At 48.2% G+C, this 19,487-nt stretch overlaps 1 protein-coding gene across 1 annotated transcript in view; it reads right to left on the reverse strand.

The window, feature by feature from the left end:
• The window catches only part of MIPOL1 (mirror-image polydactyly 1), a 1,528,730-nt gene that overhangs the window by 791,607 nt on the left and 717,636 nt on the right, over positions 1–19,487 (reverse strand). Inside the window, exon 7 of the mRNA XM_069638413.1 lies at positions 12,766–12,805. Coding sequence (XP_069494514.1) covers positions 12,766–12,805 — 40 coding nt within the window. The remainder of the gene's footprint in view (positions 1–12,765; positions 12,806–19,487) is intronic.

Genomic DNA, 19,487 nt, shown 5'->3' on the forward strand with positions numbered 1-19,487 from the left:
TTTACCCCAGAGGGAGAGGCTTTCGAGGAAGAGGATGGCAGAGTAATCAGGGAGGTTTTCAAAACAATCAGGGAGGTTTTCAAAACATGCAAAATGGTAATCAGTATATGTCATATGGGCAAATAATCAGACCACCGTCAATATGTTGGACGTGTGGGATGACAAGGCATCTAGCATGCACATGCAGAAGTCAAGGCATGGTGCAAAACGACCAAGCAACAACAGTAGAGATGGTGAATCCACCTGTGTTTTTACAGCAATCACACGGTGCAACAGCAAGCGCCAGGAGCACAGCAAAGCTTGAAACCTCAGAACTTGATACATTTTCCGCAAGGACAGTCAACAGTCGCCGATGCAACTGTCACAGACAACTAGTGCAAGACAGGCATTGAGCTCTGGAATGAGAGCCAACACTGGTGACGGAGGAAGTCCATTCACGCAGCATGGGACAAAGTTATATATGGACTAGGACAGCTCACTGGGAAACCTGGTGTGTTCTATCCTATCGGTGACACCTACCCCTCATGAGGAACCAAGGGTATATGTCGTTATAGGGGATAAAGAATATTTCCTCGTAGTAGACACATGTGCAACACGCTCGTGTATACGTGAAGGCACATTTTCCTTGTCCGGTGATGCCATAAATACTCAGGGCTTCACAGGAGCAACAAGTCGTGTTTCTTTTACAAATGAACTTCCAGTCTCTATAGGAGAATGTGATATGAATGTGCCATTGCTATATTCAAGTCAGACCCCAGCAAATATCTTAGGACGAGACCTAATGACAATCTCGTTCACGGAGAAGGGCATAATATGTTCAACTCCAGGAATGCATTATTTGAACGTGTGGGAGATGATTAGAGCATACGCATGACAAACAGCTATGAGAGCTATCCCATTGGAGCCAGAAATATTCGCGTATGGAGTACATGTGTTAATGGCAGGGCTACCAGGCCTTGTAGGCAAAACCATGAGGACCCCAGATGAATTTCTATTTAGGCAAAGAATACCTATGCATGAGGAAAAGGGATAAGTATTTCCCTTGGCAATACAGACAGCCATAATATGAGGGAAAATGGCACTTATCGATGGTTGTGATGATGAAGGCAGACAATGGTACAGATTGCCTGACATCACTGATGACGATCTGTTTGACAAACAAACAGATGTTGAGGAAACAACAGTTGAGGTAAACCAAATTTTCTGGGTCAGGATGATCAAAGGAGAAGTGTTCCAGAGAATGATGCTGGCACAGAACCGTCCTGAATATTTTGATGACGACATGGCCCAGGTGCCTGTCTCAGTGTAGACCACAGGCCCCTATGACGTAGGCTTATTGAAAGGAGTCAGAGAAGTGAGGATTAAATTGAAACCAGGAGCAATTTTGCCGAAGGCACGACAGTATCCCATGTCTAGGGAAGCAGATGAAGGAATTTTCAAGACAATTTCTGCTATGATGGAACAGGGCATCTTAGTGGCGTCAGAGTTGCCATGCAACACCGCGGTTTAACAAAATAAAATGGGGTTTAACAAAATAAAATGGAGGATCGGGGAGACCAATTCAAGATTTACGCCCAATAAATGATATTGTAGAGGCTGAGTTCCCTCTAGTCCATAACCCGGCCACAATCCTATGTAATATACCTGTTGAAGCACAATATTTCACAGTGATTGACTTGAAAAATGCATTTTCCTCAATCCCATTACACAAAGACTCACAAGATTTGACGTCATTTACATTCAGACAGATGCGTCTGAAAAGAGGTTACCCAAGGGGTACTGCAAGTCTCCCCCAATTTTCAACAGAGTCCTGCAGATGGACTTAAGCAATGTTGCATTAGAGAGTGTTGTCTTGCAATGTGGATGACATCTTAATTTGCAGCACAACAGAGGAAAGATGCAGACACGATTCTATTCAGCTTTTGACTATATTGGCTGAGAAAGGATATAAAGTTGACAAAGAAAAGTTACAATATTGTCAGCGAGAAGTGCTGTACATGGGCCAGCTGATCTCGCATGAGGGGAAAAGGGTTACCCCTGAAAGGGCTCAAGCCATACTGAACACAGCCAATGCGCACACGATAAAACAGATGCAGAGTTTTCTAGGTCTTTGCAATTATGTCAGGGCATGGGTCTTTGACTACAACTTGTTTTCACACACGAATAGCAGCGTTATGACGGCAGTACTCACACAGAGAACCACATTGGGGTACGAGTCCCTGGCATACTACAGTGGGAATTTGGACCCAGTGAGGAGAGGCCACTTCCCTTGCAAACAAAGTTTAGCTGCCGCAGCGTTTGCCATAGAGAAAGCTACAACCATTGTGATGGGATGCTCCATGACGTTGTTCATCGGGCACGCACTATTTGCCATTCTAGAGAAACCAAAGGACACATTGACATCTCAGAGAGCTTCTGCTTATGAAGTGATCATATCGACTCCATCAATTAAGATAATTCGATGTAAGATAGTGAACCCAGCTATGTTCATAGCAGAACCAGTCACTGAAGGAGAGCCGATCTATGACTGTGCAAATTATGAGGAATTCTATGATGAAATTCCCAGAGTGAAAGAAAATGCATTGGCAGAAGGAGAAATTGTCTTCGTTGACTGTTCTTCGAGAATCGATCAAACCGATGGGCAAAGATATACAAGCGTTGCTGTGATGATGCACACAGCAAATGGAGAATTTCGAGATCTCATTAGTGCACGATTACCATCTCACTATTCAGCACAGGCTGCAAAATTATATGGGTTGATCCCCGCTATCGAGAATCACGCAGAGCAGGAAGTGATGGTGTACAGTGACTCCGCCTATGTGACGTCTATCGTGCACGCAGGCCTAGCGCGCTGGAAAAGGAGGGGCTACCTCCGAGCGGACGGCACACCAGTGCAGCATGCAGCCCTATTGGATAGGCTCATTAAGGCACTACAGCTCCCAGTGGGCATAGCAGTTGTGAAATGCGCCGCCCACACAAAGGAGACAGATTTTATCCCACAAGGAAATCAAGCAGCAGACACAGAGGCCAAGCATATGGCATTCAAGGGTGAAACCATAATGAATGTGGAAATAACTGATGTAAATGAAAAAATGATTGTTGCACGAAGTGAACCTGAGGGTTATAGTAACATGGGGAAAACCCAGTTAATGGAACTCGAAGGAGAAGTACCACAGGAGGAAAAGAACCTCTGGAAGCAGCAAGGGTGTTCTTTAAACCCCTCCAAAAGCTTGTGACGACAAGGCAGCACCGGTAAACCAGTAATGCCTATAGCCCTGTTAAAATTAGCATTGGAAAAATTGCAACATCCAGCACACATGTCAAAAGAGAATCTAGCAGCAACGATCCCTGAAGACTGGTTTATACCATACTTAGCGGAACACGTTGCATTTTATATAGTGAACTGTATAATCTGCCAACAGTTCACGGATGGGCATACACTAGAGTAATTAGAGAAGTCCTCCCAAGGCCCAATGGACCTTTTCAGCACTTGCATGTGAATTATGTCGATATGATTCAAGTATGTAACGGGTACAGGTATCTAATTGTTGTGGTATGTCCATTCTCTAGATGGATAGAAGTAGGTCCATGTACACACCCAGACTCTACCTGTGTGGCCAAATTTCTGGTGATCGAGTTATTTCCCAGGTGGGGAGCATGTGAGGTCATGAGGTCAGACAATGGTCCTCACTTTGTTAACGCAGTATTTGAGCAGATTAGCTTGCTGCTTGGTATAAAGCACAAGTTCTCGTCAGCGTATCACCCGCAAGGTAATGGAATATGTGAGAAGCTCAACGGCTTGTTAAAGGAAAGGATAGCCAAGTTGAAGCTTACTCTAAAGAAGGGATGGCTACACTGCCTTCCATTGACACTGTAAGCACTCGGAAACCAGCCTGGTTCTGACCATCATCTTACGCCACACGAAAAATCAACAGGCAGAAGGATGCACACTCCATTGACACCCCGAGATAGAGCTAGATGTGATGCCCAGCCAACAGGAGAAATCTTAGGGTCTGAAATGCAAAATTACTTGAATTGCATGACATCTTGCCTTACTGTAATTTCAGGACAGCTGACGACAAAAAGGGTGCAGGGCAGCACAGAATACAGAAGGAGATACTACTGTAAACTCAATTCAGAGTTTATGTGTACCATCAATCTTCCCTGGAGACACGGTCCTGGTGGAAAAAAATCACACGAGAAAGAAGTGGGACGAGCCAAGGTTCAACTGACCCTTCACAGAAGAAGACGTCACTCTCTCTGCAGTCAAGCTACAAGGAAGAAGAGCTTGGATCTTCCTGGGTGACATCAAGCCATACATCGGAGAAGGACCCCTGCGTGCACCCCGTGTAGACGACGGGGAAGAACCGCAGCACATACAGACGAGATCCATGACGAGGAAGAAGGACGCATGAACAGCAAAGCAAAGGCAAAGAACGTTTGTGCAAGGTTGTGGCCTAGTTTTGGACATTCCCTCTATACAAAAGAAAAATGGGAATAAGGACATTAAAAAAAAAGAAGACACTCTGTGCATCCTAGTTGCACGGTAAAGAAGAGAATTGCATGCATAAGTCACAACATAGTTTATTAACTTTGAACTGAGGCACAGTGAAGCCTTGATAAGAAAAAGATATGCCAAATTTTAATCGCGGACCCACAAATTGGAAGAAAATACAGTTTCCAGACTCGTTCCAAACAGAAGCATTATTTGGACTAACTTATGGTGTCCCACAGCAGCGACATCACTAAAGACGTTCTGAACTATTTTGACCTAGTCTTGAGGTCATAGCCGTCACTAGTGGGAAGGCTCACTAGCATCACTGAATTTCTTCAAGACCCTGAAAATGAAAAGACAATAAGGAGGCTGTTCACCGTGATCGCCGAGCAGTTCCTCCTGCTTCCGGAATACAGAGAGGGAAAAACAAATGTCCCAAGCAGAAGAAGAAGCGAATAGACTTGTCAGCGTGCTATTCTTTCGTTTAATTGAATACTGTTCAGATCTTGTTGGGAGACACACTGACGTCTTGACATTTCTTCGAGATCCAGCAGACACAGAACGCTCGAGTATAATCCTGAATGGAATCATAATTCAGGTTGCTCTTCACACCCATTGAAATCAAAGAAGCTGCTCACAGTGAGTACCGAACAGTTCCAGAATTTAGCAAGGACTAGACAAATGTCCCTGTCACCAGAAGATAGCAGATTGGCGAGCAATGTTTTCTTTTGCCTAATTCAGGACTTTCCAGAACTTGTGGGGAGGCCCGCCAGTGTGGACGTCCTCACCTTCATCAGAGACCCAGCTAATTCTACACAGATGAGCATGCTCTTACAATGTATTGTGATGCAGGTTGAACTTTCTAATCATCATCAGAATTTCCGGAGGAGACTAAGAGATTCCACTGAGGGACAGATCGAGAAAGTGTTGCCAGAGACTTCACTCTAGTTTATACTATCAAGGACACAACATGCTTCCGGAGTGAAACAGATAAGAGGAAAAGACTGGGAGCTTGTGTATTTTGTACACGTACAGTGAAAAAGGACTTGCTGAACTTATTGCCTTATTTGACATTTTTCGAATATAGAAAATGTAACTGTATCCAGAGACAATAGACAATCCATTGTCCAGGCAAAGGAGGACAATTGTTCAAGTATCTGCAACCGACAAGCAGAGCCATCAGAATCCAGAGATATTGTTGCATAGAATATATTAACGTTAGTCTTTTTTCCATAGATGATAGAGATGGCAAATCAAAACAGCAGCATGGTCATCCCTCAGGAGGAGAGACGTACTTATTGTTCCAGAACTAAGTGCTACCACCTAACCTACAGGGGCAAAATGTATTTATGCATTGTATTCATCACTGTTTTATTGTTGCTGACGATTCAAACTGCCTTCTTCATAGTTGTAAAAAGTGTTCGGATTCCAGTGCACCCACCTAATGATGTACGCATGACACCCACAAAAGCACACAGACCCTTTATAGTCATCCCAGTTCCTAGAAGGTCTGACAAAGGAGTGAGTGAACTTGAAATGGATGTGATTAGCAATGACACACCTGCAATGACAAGCAAGTTGAAAAGCCGGAGACAGGGTCGGCAGAGTAAGAATGGAAGAAGGTTACTGACAACCTCACGCATGCAAACGATGAGTGCACATACACCAGGTCTAGTGTCAATAGTTGCAGAACCACAAGTCGAAGAAGGGGAGAAGGTTGGACAACCGACGACAAGAAGCTATCCTACAAGCGAAATGAAAAGCCAAATGGAGAAAGCTGAACTGTTAAAGAGACAAAAGGAGTTGGAGAAGAAGCCAACTGAGTCAGCATTGATAAGCACCCCTGATCCAGTACTTAAAAGGGCAACTGCAAGGCCAGACAAAATGTCATGAGCACAGATAGCAGAATCAAAATGGCAGCCAGAAAAAGGCAAGAGGAAAAAGAAAGAATTGCCTACTCAAGTGGTGCAGATGAAGAGGGCCGCACCATGGATTGAGGTACCTGAGAATCCTCCAGCAAGAAGAAGCCATAAGGAGGTGTTCAGGGACGTAGTTATAGCAACTACATGAAAACCTTGAGGACCAAGAGAAGCATACAAGGAGATGACAGTGAACTAAGCAACTACTTGGACAGCACAACACACTTGGGAAATAACATATGGTACCAAGATATGAAAGAAGTTAGAAGACGGCATTCCGAAGAGAAATGCTTTGTTTGTGCACTCCTACCTTACAGCATGGGGAAGTCAAAGATCTTTGTAGCTGTAGGAATTGATGTCCAGACAGCACACCGTCTATCACACGTAGCAATGTGCTAGACCAGAGGTCCGTTCATGGGAAGTGATGCCTCACTGAAATGGGGAACTGAAGCAACCGATCCAAATGAAGAAGATTATGTCCAGGACATAAAGACAAGGAACAATGGAAAGACAAAGCACATTGTGATCAGATACGAGAAGCCTGAAGTTAAAGGAGCAGAGATCAGAAGAGAGGCAAATCAAGAACTAAACGTCCAAGGAAAAACTCCAGAAGAAGCCAGAAAATGGAAGAATAGAGGTCAAATGCAAATTTGGGGAACAGTGCTTTCTCCAGATGGATGAGAGAAAGGAGTGGTGATCTGCAGAGCATGAATGGTCTTCGGTCACTACGAACCCACCATCAACATAGTGTGAAATGGATGCAAGCCATTATGGCCAAAACTTGCTAAACTACTGACATGGGTCGAAGACAGGAGGACCCTTGCATATAGTGCCATTGGAAAGCCCAAAATTCTGCTTCAGGAATAATGGCACAAGAAAAATGGGGGGAGAATGAAAACTGTGGACACGTTTTTAATGCTCCAGGAATGGTACATGGTACCTCAGTGATCATGGATCATTATTGGGCATGTGGATCCAAAGCATATATCAGACTGCTGAGAAACTGGGGAGGTATATGCACAATAGTGAATGTCCATGTTCCAGCATTGGTGATTCCAAAAAGTGATCTGAATATTGACAGTTTCCCGAAAGCAGATGCTCACCTCAGGAAAAGGAGATCTGTGGAACTGATGACTAGAATAAAGAGACAGAATTACTTTTCGGCTAAATCAGAAGAAGCTTTTCATGCAATCCCCTATGAACACAGACTGTTCAGTCTGACCTCATCAGTGTTCACGACAATTTTTATGCCACGAGTTCAAGTTGGAGTAAATACTAAATGGTTGCAGATAACCAGATGGGGGTTACTGCAAACCATCAACACGACCATAAAAGGATTGAACGCAATCAAAGAAGAGTTAAGAGTAATCCGACTAATGACTCTCCAGGACAGATATGTCCTTGACATGATCACAGCTATGGATGGAGGTGTTTGTGCAAAAATTGGAGACTCATGTTGCACATTTATACCTTCTTGCGACGAAGAAAATGGAATGTTGACAGAGGCCGTAGGTATGCTGACAAAACTACAGAATCAAATGATTGATGAAACTGACAAAATGGATGATGACAGTTGGTTTGGAGCACTATTCTAAGGGTTACACAATGGATGGCAGATTAATTCAAATTCCTGGGAGCCCTGCTAGTGTTGATACTACTCAGATTCTGTGCTATCAAAATAATAATCTCTAAGTCCTAGAAAACTGCGAAAAAAGGCCATAGCGGTGAAGATCATGATTGATGTTGAACCAGGATGGAAGCCCAAAGACCTGACTGATGGAGAAATAAGAGACTTTGTGAAAGTTAGCATTCATGCGCCAGAAGGAACCAAGTTTCGGTATCCATGGAAACACAGAAACTATGTGGGAAGATGGATCTATTGCAGCCCAAATGGACAATGTCAACTTATGACATGGATTAAAGACGAACACGTGAGAACAGCAAGAAGCTTGAAGGGAGTCATAAAAATATGGACCCTAAAGAGACATTTCTTCAGACCTTCATGTGTGGACCCAGAAGATGAAGTAAAAGTGGATCCAGAAGATGAAGTGAAAGTGAATACAGAGGATGCAGGAAAGATGGATACAAAATAAGAAGTGAAAGTGGTTGATGAATTGCCCAGAGGGGGGAGTGTAGAAGAGGTCCCAAGCACGACCCACACTCAAATCTTTCATTTTGAAGTACCAGGAACTTTCACGCCGAAATATGTGACGTATGATGAGCAAATAAACCAGCAGAGAGCCGCAGTGGGGCTCTGCCCAGTATCTATCAGATTGACAGCACCTATTGAAGTACCTGCACATAAGAAACCTTGGACAGTAAGGTACCCATTGAGGAAACCATAGCGACAAGTGAGACAAACTGACGATTGCCAAACCACAATTCCTGAAGAAGCCAAGAAGGTCCTTAAGGAAGACGAACGGTGATGTCACAGGAACCCGGACTAGCTCACATATAGAAGACATGATAACCTGCGAATGACGAAAAGAGACGAAACACCATGGATAAGGGACATCATGAACCTAAAGTGAAATAACGATGTCAAATGTAAGAAGAGCTTCTGCCATGGGCGTGATGAGGATATGCAGCCAGTTTACACATGTACACATGCTTGGAACCGCAAGAAAGCTAAGAAAATTGTGCGTCTTGCTATGCTTAGTATTAAGATAGATTACGGCAAGCGCCACCCATACACATCTACCTCAAAAAGGAGCACTTTATATAAGTATACTTCCACTATGCACAAGAGCAGAATCAACCAAAGGTTACTAAAAGTCCGCAGGAGAGGAGCCTCTCAGCACGTAAATCGAAAACTAAAGACAGAGAGAAACTCAGACGCATGTAAATCGTGCCAAGAAGCCAAGTTCCTATCAGCTGAAATAGACCAACAGTAGATACAATTAATGAAGTAAAGAACAGACTATCTTGTTCAGAGGTCAAGATAGGCCACAGAAGGCAGGTGGTGGGCAAAACTAAAATCAAATACACTAATTGCATGGAGAATGAGATGATTTCACGGTGTCTGAATCACGTGACCAGCCAAGCGAGAAGAGATGAAACTTTCACACATACGCGTGGTCTTGTGCCATGCACAGATATCTGAACTTTTCCAGACAGAGATGCAGTCTCGAGTCCAACCACAAAGAAATAATTGACACATGACCACTGAGGTGATGATTGATTGTAGCAATAATTGGAGTAAGGCTGGGGGTGCAGACGAACTCCCTGCACCTGGCCGGCTATTCTGCACACAGCTAAGCAAGTGGAAAAGTACAAGTGGGGTTGGTGCCAATCCAATCATTGTGTAATCTAGGGTCCTATAGTTAGTAGAACCAATGAGAGGTCGTACTTTTAGTGACGTCCACAGTAGCCATTTTGAAGGAAGGGCTTAGATGCCCCACCTGAAACGGTTTATCCAATCCCATCACTCTGTTACCATATACAAATATAGCACCTATATTAAAGTTACCTTCCTAGAACCAACAGAATTGCCTGGAACATTTTAAGCGTTACACGTCAGTGATGATGAGTTTTTAGTATCAATGATGTGTTTTTTTTAAGTTCGTTGGAGTTGTTGAAGCGAGAAGGAAGATCGAGCGATTGCTGATATTCATGAACTGCGTGTTTTTTGTTCTTGTCATTAAACAGACTCCCTTTGCCAAACCTGTGCCCCTAATCTGGGTATGTATACTTGATCTGATGAAACGTAAATTGTATGTAATGTTTTTTGTAAAAAATTCATACTGATTTATGCTTCTTTTTAAAATGCACTATATTGGTTTGTACCACTTTGTGATTTAATGATGTGACACACCCATACACACCAATATTCACGAATGTACCTATCCCTTGTATTTTGTGTTAATGATGTACGAATCACTGTAACTGTACTAACAACTGGCTTGAAAACGGCCCAGTGGTCGAAACACGTGTCGGCTGTGTTTGGATTAAAATCTCTTCTTTCACATATACAATGGCTTTATCTATTAATATGATATTGAGGTTATGATGGATTCTGAACTAACAAAAATGTTTAAGTATTGTTTACTGAGATTTAGGTCTATTTGCGCATGTTGAGTACACTCCACATCCTTTACAGTCCCTTTGCCAAACCGTTGAGTTGTCATTATTGATCTGATGCTGGAGTATTAATCTGCACCCCCATCTATCTCATGGGTGCTGCTACTCATCTTAAAATGCTATTGGGCAACTCCCAGCTCTATGGGCCGGTTGGGGTCCTAGTGCACAGGTGGTATTTGTCCTCTTTCCCACTCTCATGCAGGTATTTTGATGAAAGAGTGCAATAGGAGTGTACCAGAATGTCCATCTTGGAATGATAAGCTTCCATCAGAAAATAATTCATATGGTTAGTCCAGCTTTGCCCCTTGCAAGATACAAGTGAGGTGTTAGGAACAGAACGCCTGCAACACAGGGCCAGTGGCCAGTGGGCCCTCAGACCCCGGCAGGCTGGTCACACCGCAGTGCTCCAGTGCGGACAGTTTGCCTTCCCTAAAAGCAGGTGACAGAAGAGCCATTTACTTGGGCAGCCACAGCTGTGTTGTCACATTAGATGTCTTCAGTGAAGCACTTGCATTTCAGTGTAATGAAAGCAGCTGCATTGATAGGGCATTGATGGATTCATATTGAGGAGTGGTTTTTGTTGAGCGAGACAGAGGTGTAGTTTGGGAGTGGTGTGTGCCAGGTTGGGGGGCATTCTAGTGTTTTGCACTGAGGCTCCGCATTCCCGGGGTACCCGCGCCACGGGCACATGGTGCGGCCTGAAGACAGTAGCAAGCAGCCCCGCCACTTATGCCTAGGAGGGCTGCTGTGCCACCCTCGGCAGCGCCAAAAGGCTTTGGTTTATGTGTTTAATCGAATTTTAAGTGCTTGATTTGTTCCCCGCACGTTCGTCTTGCCTGCTGTTCTAGCGCAGAATATTGGGGCGACCGTGCATACCTCACACACCCTCTCCTACAACCTCACACCACCCCCTCACAACCAATATTGGCGGGACCCATCCACCATCTCTACCTTTTGGTGGTAAAAGAAACCAAGAGGAAAAATTGGAGCAGTTGTGGGTCCCCTAAGAAACACCCCCCCGCCCCCCTCTGCGGTAGCTGTGCTCGAGGTGAACTATTGAGCGCCAGGACGAGCTCGTTACTCGCGAGGAGTCGGCCATTCAGGAGCAGCTCCTCGCTCAGCCACAGCCTGCTTCCCTACAGGGGGCAAGAAACACAGTGCACTGCACCCTGCCAGGGGCGTCAATGCGCTATAGAACCATAAACTGCGCGGAGTTATTTAGCTCCTGCTTGTAGCGCAGCCGCGCGTGAGGAGACGGATAGCGCCCCAGCTTCTAGGAGCTATCTTAATTCCATTGCCCAGGCACGCCCCGAGACTAACTGTGTGCTTGTTGAGGTGTGGGTGCCTCCTGATCTCGGCGTGTTGTCTGACACATGGGGGATATTTTAGTTTCTCGTCCCTGACTGTGACCATACAGAGAAGACGGTGCACTGATTCCAACCAAAGACACAGTTGGGGGAGCAGTGCACGGCGAGGTCACTCACTAAACGCCGAGTGCAGTAAAGGAGGGCGCTCCAATGCACGGCGAGGTCACTCACTAAACGCCGAGTGCAGTAAAGGGGGCGCTGAATGCACGGCGAGGTCACTCACTAAACGCCGAGTGCAGTAAAGGGGGGCGCTCCAATGCACGACGAGGTCACTCACTAAACGCCTAGTGCAGTAAAGGGGGGCGCTCCAATGCAAGGCGAGGTCACTCACTAAACACCGAGTGCAGTAAAGGAGGGGGGCGCTCCAATAAACGGCGAGGACGAGGTCCCTTGTGCGGTGGGACTAGAGACGTGCACTGTAGTCAAATGTTCCCTGCAATGCACGAGGCGCTCTTTGCAGCAAAAGGGGAGGGCGAGTGCACCGTGCATTCAATGCATACTGTGTTCGGAGAGGGGTGGGTTGCAATGCACGGTGCACGTGTGCGCGAAGGCATGGATGGACCTAGTTCTACAGCGTGCCTAAAGTGTAAGATGTAGGCTCAATGCACAGTGTATGGAGGGTGGGGCTTCACTCTATTCATTGTGGCTGTAGAAGAGAGGGGGGGCTGCACCGTAGGGCGAGAGGGTGAACCTCAATGGCTGGTGTATTCAGTGTGCACTGCAGCAAGTGTGGGGGTCAATCGGCCTGCAGTTGTGCAGTCCTCCAGCAGACCACACAACACCTGAGAGGGAGGCGTGGCAGCTAGAAAGGGGTGTGGGGGGCTCTCCCCAGTGCAAAGTACATGTATAAGCACATTTAGGATGAGGCACCGGGGCCACGCCCATCCCCCGGGAGTCCACTTACCACGTCGCCATCTTCGGAATCCGGGTGCACGTTCTCCAGCCTAGAGAGAGAGAGAGAAAGAGGGGGTGAGCTGCGTGTCCCCCGGGCCCTGCGCGCCGCTGCGCGGGGGGTTTGGGGGCGCAGTGGCAATATCCGCGGCCTGGCGCGCGCCTTATTAATGTTTGCCGCGGTAAGTCGCCGCGGGATCAAGTGCTCAGGTGCCCGCGCTGCGCCCGGCTCGGGCACTTTATTGATTCCGAAGGCCCGGCTCCTGCACCGTCTAGTCGGCGCCGCAGGGGGGCGCGAGAAGGGGCCCTCCCAGCCCGGCTGCACCAGGGCAGGGGGATCTGTAGTCCTCCAGTCGCAGCCCCCCTCCCTCCACTGCCGACACCTTCTCGGCTTAGCCCCCGTTGCCTTATGCTGCCCCCCAGCCCCCCTCGCACTATCCACCTTCACTGCTCACCCCTCCCTTTCCCCCCACACTATCTCCATTCTTAGGGTCCATTCCTGCTGTCCGGCCCTTCATCCAGCACCCCGCTTCCCACTAGCACAGCCCCCCTTCCTGCTGGAAAATCACAGGGTGCAACAAGGCAGGACTAACACGCGAGGACACGCGACCAAAAGCCAAAACTATGCATGGAAAGCTAACAAGTCCCCATCCAAACCTGGCCAAACACAGCACAACAACAAACCAGCCAGGCCAACAAACCCACCAGGCCACGAGCTCAACTAAGCCAAACACAGCACACCAACAAACCAGCCAGGCCACGAGTTCAACTAAGCCAAACACAGCACACCAACAAACCAGCCAGGCCACGAGCTCAACTAAGCCAAACAGAGCACACCAACATACCAGCCAGGCCAACAAACCCACCAGGCCACGAGCTCAACTAAGCCAAACACAGCACACCAACAAACTAGCCAGGCCACGAGCTCAACTAAGCCAAACACAGCACAACAACAAACCAGCCAGGCCAAGAGCTCAACTAAGCCAAACACAGCACAACAACAAACCAGCCAGGCCACGAGCTCAACTAAGCCAAACACAGCACAACAACAAACCAGCCAGGCCACAAGCTCAACTAAGCCAAACACAGCACAACAACAAACCAGCCAGGCCAACAAACCCACCAGGCCACGAGCTCAACTAAGCCAAACACAGCACACCAACAAACCAGCCAGGCCACGAGCTCAACTAAGCCAAACACAGCACACCAACAAACCAGCCAGGCCACGAGCTCAACTAAGCCAAACACAGCACAACAACAAACCAGCCAGGCCAACAAACCCACCAGGCCACAAGCTCAACTAAGCCAAACACAGCTCACCAACAAACCAGCCAGGCCAACAAACCAGCCAGGCCAACAAACCAGCCAGGCCACGAGCTCAACTAATCCAAACACAGCACAACAACAAACCAGCCAGGCCACAAGCTTAACTAAGCCAAACACAGCACAACAACAAACCAGCCAGGCCACGAGCTCAACTAAGCCAAACACAGCACACCAACAAACCAGCCAGGCCACAAGCTCAACTAAGCCAAACACAGCACAACAACAAACCAGCCAGGCCAACAAACCCACCAGGCCACAAGCTCAACTAAGCCAAACACAGCACACCAACAAACCAGCCAGGCCAACAAACCAGCCAGGCCAACAAACGAGCCAGGCCAACAAACCAGCCAGGCCAACAAACCAGCCAGGCCAACAAACCAGCCAGGCCAACAAACCAGCCAAGCCAACAAACCAGCCAGGCCACGAGCTCAACTAAGCCAAACACAGCACACCAACAAACCAGCCAGGCCAACAAACCAACCAGGCCACAAGCTCAACTAAGCCAAACAGAGCACACCAACAAACCAGCCAGGCCAACAAACCAGCCAGGCCAACAAACCAGCCAGGCCACGAGCTCAACTAAGCCAAACACAGCACAACAACAAACCAGCCAGGCCACAAGCTCAACTAAGCCAAACACAGCACAACAACAAACCAGCCAGGCCAACAAACCCACCAGGCCACAAGCTCAACTAAGCCAAACACAGCACACCAACAAACCAGCCAGGCCACGAGCTCAACTAAGCCAAACACAGCACACCAACAAACCAGCCAGGCCACGAGCTCAACTAAGCCAAACACAGCACAACAACAAACCAGCCAGGCCAACAAACCCACCAGGCCACAAGCTCAACTAAGCCAAACACAGCACACCAACAAACCAGCCAGGCCAACAAACCAGCCAGGCCAACAAACCAGCCAGGCCACGAGCTCAACTAAGCCAAACACAGCACACCAACAAACCAGCCAGGCCAACAAACCCACCAGGCCACGAGCTCAACTAAGCCAAACACAGCACACCAACAAACCAGCCAGGCCACGAGCTCAACTAAGCCAAACACAGCACACCAACAAACCAGCCAGGCCAACAAACTCACCAGGCCACAAGCTCAACTAAGCCAAACGCAGCACACCAACAAACCAGGTCAACAAACTCACCAGGCCACGAGCTCAACTAAGCCAAACACAGCACACCAACAAACCAGCCAGGCCAACAAACCAACCAGGCCACAAGCTCAACTAAGCCAAACACATCACACCAACAAACCAGCCAGGCCAACAAACCAACCAGGCCAACAAACCAACCAGGCCAACAAACCAACCACGCCACGAGCTCAACTAAGCCAAACAGAGCACACCAACAAACCAGCCAGGCCAACAAACCCACCAGGCCACGAGCTCAACTAAGCCAAACACAGCACACCAACAAACCAGCCAGGCCACGAGCTCAACTAAGCCAAACACAGCACAACAACAAACCAGCCAGGCCACGAGCTCAACTAAGCCAAACACAGCACAACAACAAACCAGCCAGGCCACAAGCTCAACTAAGCCAAACACAGCACAACAACAAACCAGCCAGGCCAACAAACCCACCAGGCCACGAGCTCAACTAAGCCAAACACAGCACACCAACAAACCAGCCAGGCCACGAGCTCAACTAAGCCAAACCCAGCACAACAACAAACCAACCAGGCCAACAAACCAACCAGGCCACGAGCTCAACTAAGCCAAACAGAGCACACCAACAAACCAGCCAGGCGAACAAACCAACCAGGCCACGAGCTCAACTAAGCCAAACAGAGCACACCAACAAACCAGCCAGGCCAACAAACCAGCCAGGCCAACAAACCAACCAGGCCAACAAACCAACCAGGCCAACAAACCAACCAGGCCAACAAACCAACCAGGCCAACAAACCAACCAGGCCAACAAACCAACCAGGCCAACAAACCAACCAGGCCAACAAACCAACCACGCCACAAGCTCAACTAGGCCAAACAGAGCACACCAACAAACCAGCCAGGCCAACAAACCAACCAGGCCAACAAACCAACCAGGCCAACAAACCAACCAGGCCAACAAACCAACCACGCCAACAAACCAACCACGCCAACAAACCAACCAGGCCACAAGCTCATCTAAGCCAAACACAGCACACCAACAAACCAGCCAGGCCACAAGCTCAACTAGGCCAAACAGAGCACACCAACAAACCAGCCAGGCCAACAAACCAACCAGGCCAACAAACCAGCCAGGCCACGAGCTCATCTAAGCCAAACACAGCACACATACAAACCAGCCAGGCCAACAAACCAGCCAGGCCACGAGCTCAACTAAGTCAAACACAGCACACCAACAAACCAGCCAGGCCAACAAACCAGCCAGGCCACGAGCTCAACTAAGCCAAACACAGCACACCAACAAACCAGCCAGGCCACAAGATCAACTAGGCCAAACAGAGCACACATACAAACCAGCCAGGCCAACAAACCAGCCAGGCCACGAGCTCAACTAAGTTAAACACAGCACACCAACAAACCAGCCAGGCCAACAAACCAGCCAGGCCACAAGCTCAACGAAGCCAAACACAGCACACCAACAAACCAGCAAGGTCATCAAACCAGCCAGGCCACAAGCTCAACTAAGCCAAACACAGCACACCAACAAACCACACACCAACAAACCAGCCAGGCCAAAAGCTTACCTAGGCCAAACACAGCAGACCAGCAAACAAGCCAGGCTACGAGCTCAACTGGGCCCAAAAACAGACAATTCTAAAAGTAAAACAAGCCAACAAAACAACCTAAAGCCAAACCCAGTACAGTAGACAACCAAGAGCGGAACCAAAACATCTGGAACACCAATCCAGGAAGCAAAAAACACCAAATATATGCGCAGGCCAAACCAGTCTGACAACCAGAGTGAACAGCTAAGAGGCTTAAAGGAAAACCTGGTACACAGGAACAAAAAACATCTTCAGGCCAAAGCCGCCCCACAACCAAACTAGGGGTGTCTTGGGTTCACTGTAAAGGCGACACAGATTTAAGAAATGCAAGAGTGCAAAGCAAAAAGCACTGAAGTCCAAGCAGGAAAACAGAGAAAGCACCTTCAAACAAAACTAGGCCATAAACAAAGCAGACTGTCTGGCGCTGTCCCCATGTACCATGTATTCACTGACATAAGCGCCCTGCAACAGACGACGACTCCAGCCACGAGCATGTTCCTGGGCAAGGCACGCCCCACTTCTATAAATACACCCTGCGGTCCTATACCTGCGCTGAGAGGGTGCTATGCCCCCTTCTATGCGCGGATCACAGGACCTGCATACACGTCCTTTAGAGACCCTCTAAGCCAGTCGCACTGCTCTCACTAGAAATCTGTCATCTCCCATGCATCTCCAGCCAGTGTCCCTGTAGAGCGCACTAACGGGTCCGTGGGGGAGGGGAGAGGGGGTGGTGCAAGGGGAAACTACTGACCTAAAAAACACTAAATAAATAATAATGAGGTACTGCATTCACCCATGCCAAGGACAGCAATGCATGCTTTTGTGCACATGTGAGTTTCTGTCAGAGAGAGTTCAGGGGCAGGGGCTCGTCCAATGCAGAGCTGGGGTGGCCAGGGGCATGCCCTGAGGCCGGGGGCGACCTGGGGTCTCAGAGCCCCATTGATTCCATAGTCTCGGGGACCTGGCAGTGACAGCACGTGCACTCGAGGCGGGGCCCGTGCAGGGAGACATGTCACCTGTCTGATGTATTGTTCACACCATCAATCCTGCCCTCCCTCGCCTGACTACGCAGGGCGCGTCCACCCACAGCTCCCCGGGGGCAGGCACATCAGAGAGCCGGGGAGGCGCCACCCCCTGCCAGCACCCACCTGCAGCGGCTCCCCTGCCACTTATCCAGAGGCAGGGGGGTTGCTGCAGCACCAAGGGTTGAGTGTGAGAGACTTGCAGGGCACATAGGCTGAGTAGTGTGGGCTCGCTTTGCTCTTATTACCAGATCCCTAGCTAAATAATAAATGACAGACCAATTATGTAGATGGAAAAGTTGTAGGCCGTAGGCATTTTATGTTCTTACAGAAAATACATAACAACAAAAATCAATACACTGCCATATGCTTTTGGGCACCTTGTGTCCAGTTACGAAGTTGCCCAAGGCTCCTCCTGAGTCCTTGTTACCCCTGGGCCTTCGTTCCTGGGCACATTCCGCCACACCTGAGCGGGTGCTATTCGCGCCACGTTCAGGTCCACCCCAAAAGCACTCTACCTACAACCCCTTCCTGGAGTGCCCTAAAATTGTTGTCGGAAAAAAGCCCCCATCCCCTTGCTTGGTTCCAAATTCGGCTGGATCCCATCCTGCTTTGGCCACCGCCTGTTTTAATACCGCCTGAAACTGGTACCTGCTGAGTGCACTGCCGTCCCTATGTATTAATAGCTGCCCGTTGACCACTGGTTGGAGATCTAGGAATTCTTGGGTGATGCATCTGGGACAGTGGTCCTTCTCTCTGATGCAATTGAGGTCTATTGCTCTCCCCTTCCCCGTTTGGTCTGTTTTAGATTTCCTTAACATTATAGACATCCCCTTGCTTCCCATACTAATATCCCTCCTTGCCAGGCCGTCTCCTGCCACCGTATTACTGGCCACCGGCTCCCCTACTCTGAAAGCCCCGTAATATGCCAGCGCGAATGCTGCCGTGAACAGCGCGGTTTCGTACGTGCTGCTGCATGCATCTCGCAACACTTAACAGAATTATTAACTTCCCAAAGTTCACCGGCCTTCTGCTGTCTGGTTTCTTCCCCTCTAATTTAGCCCATCCTCTCATAGCATATTTTATTCTAGTGCTGTGGTTTGGGTCCGGTATGCCTGCCACTTTTGTGGTATATGCCACCGCCGCTAGGTGTGCTGCCGCCTAGCTTTTTATTTCTCCCTTTGGCAAATGCCCCTTCCAGAAATGCACACATTTTTGCGGTTGCCATTTTTTGTTTTTTCTTCACATCTTGCACACCTGTTTCCACCAACACATCTTTTACCTGTTTTTCGTACTGCTTACCCATTTTGTACGTTAGGGCGTTCCTGGTCAGTTTGTCAATGACCTGTTCCGTTCTCTGTGTTTCTCCCACTTCTTTAGAGTCAACCTTGTAGCCAACCGTGCTTTCCTTTCCAGTGCTTCCAACGGGACCCATGCCTTCTGCGGCGTGGGCGTTTTTTCCCTTTTTGCATCCGGCCTCAGCTCTCTGAACCTTTCCCCCCATTTTTTTAGGGCGTTCCTGGCCAGCTTTTCTAATACCCGTGCTTTCCATGGGACCCATGCCTTTTTTGGCGTGGGTGTTTTCTCCCTTTTGGTTCCAGTCGACCTCCTGGCTAACCTTTTCATTATTTCCGAATTTCCGATACTTATTCTTGGAAC

The sequence above is a fragment of the Ambystoma mexicanum genome, chromosome 14 (genome assembly GCF_040938575.1).
Source record: "Ambystoma mexicanum isolate Mex_15411 chromosome 14, UKY_AmexF1_1, whole genome shotgun sequence".
Classification (NCBI taxonomy): Eukaryota; Metazoa; Chordata; class Amphibia; order Caudata; family Ambystomatidae; genus Ambystoma; species Ambystoma mexicanum.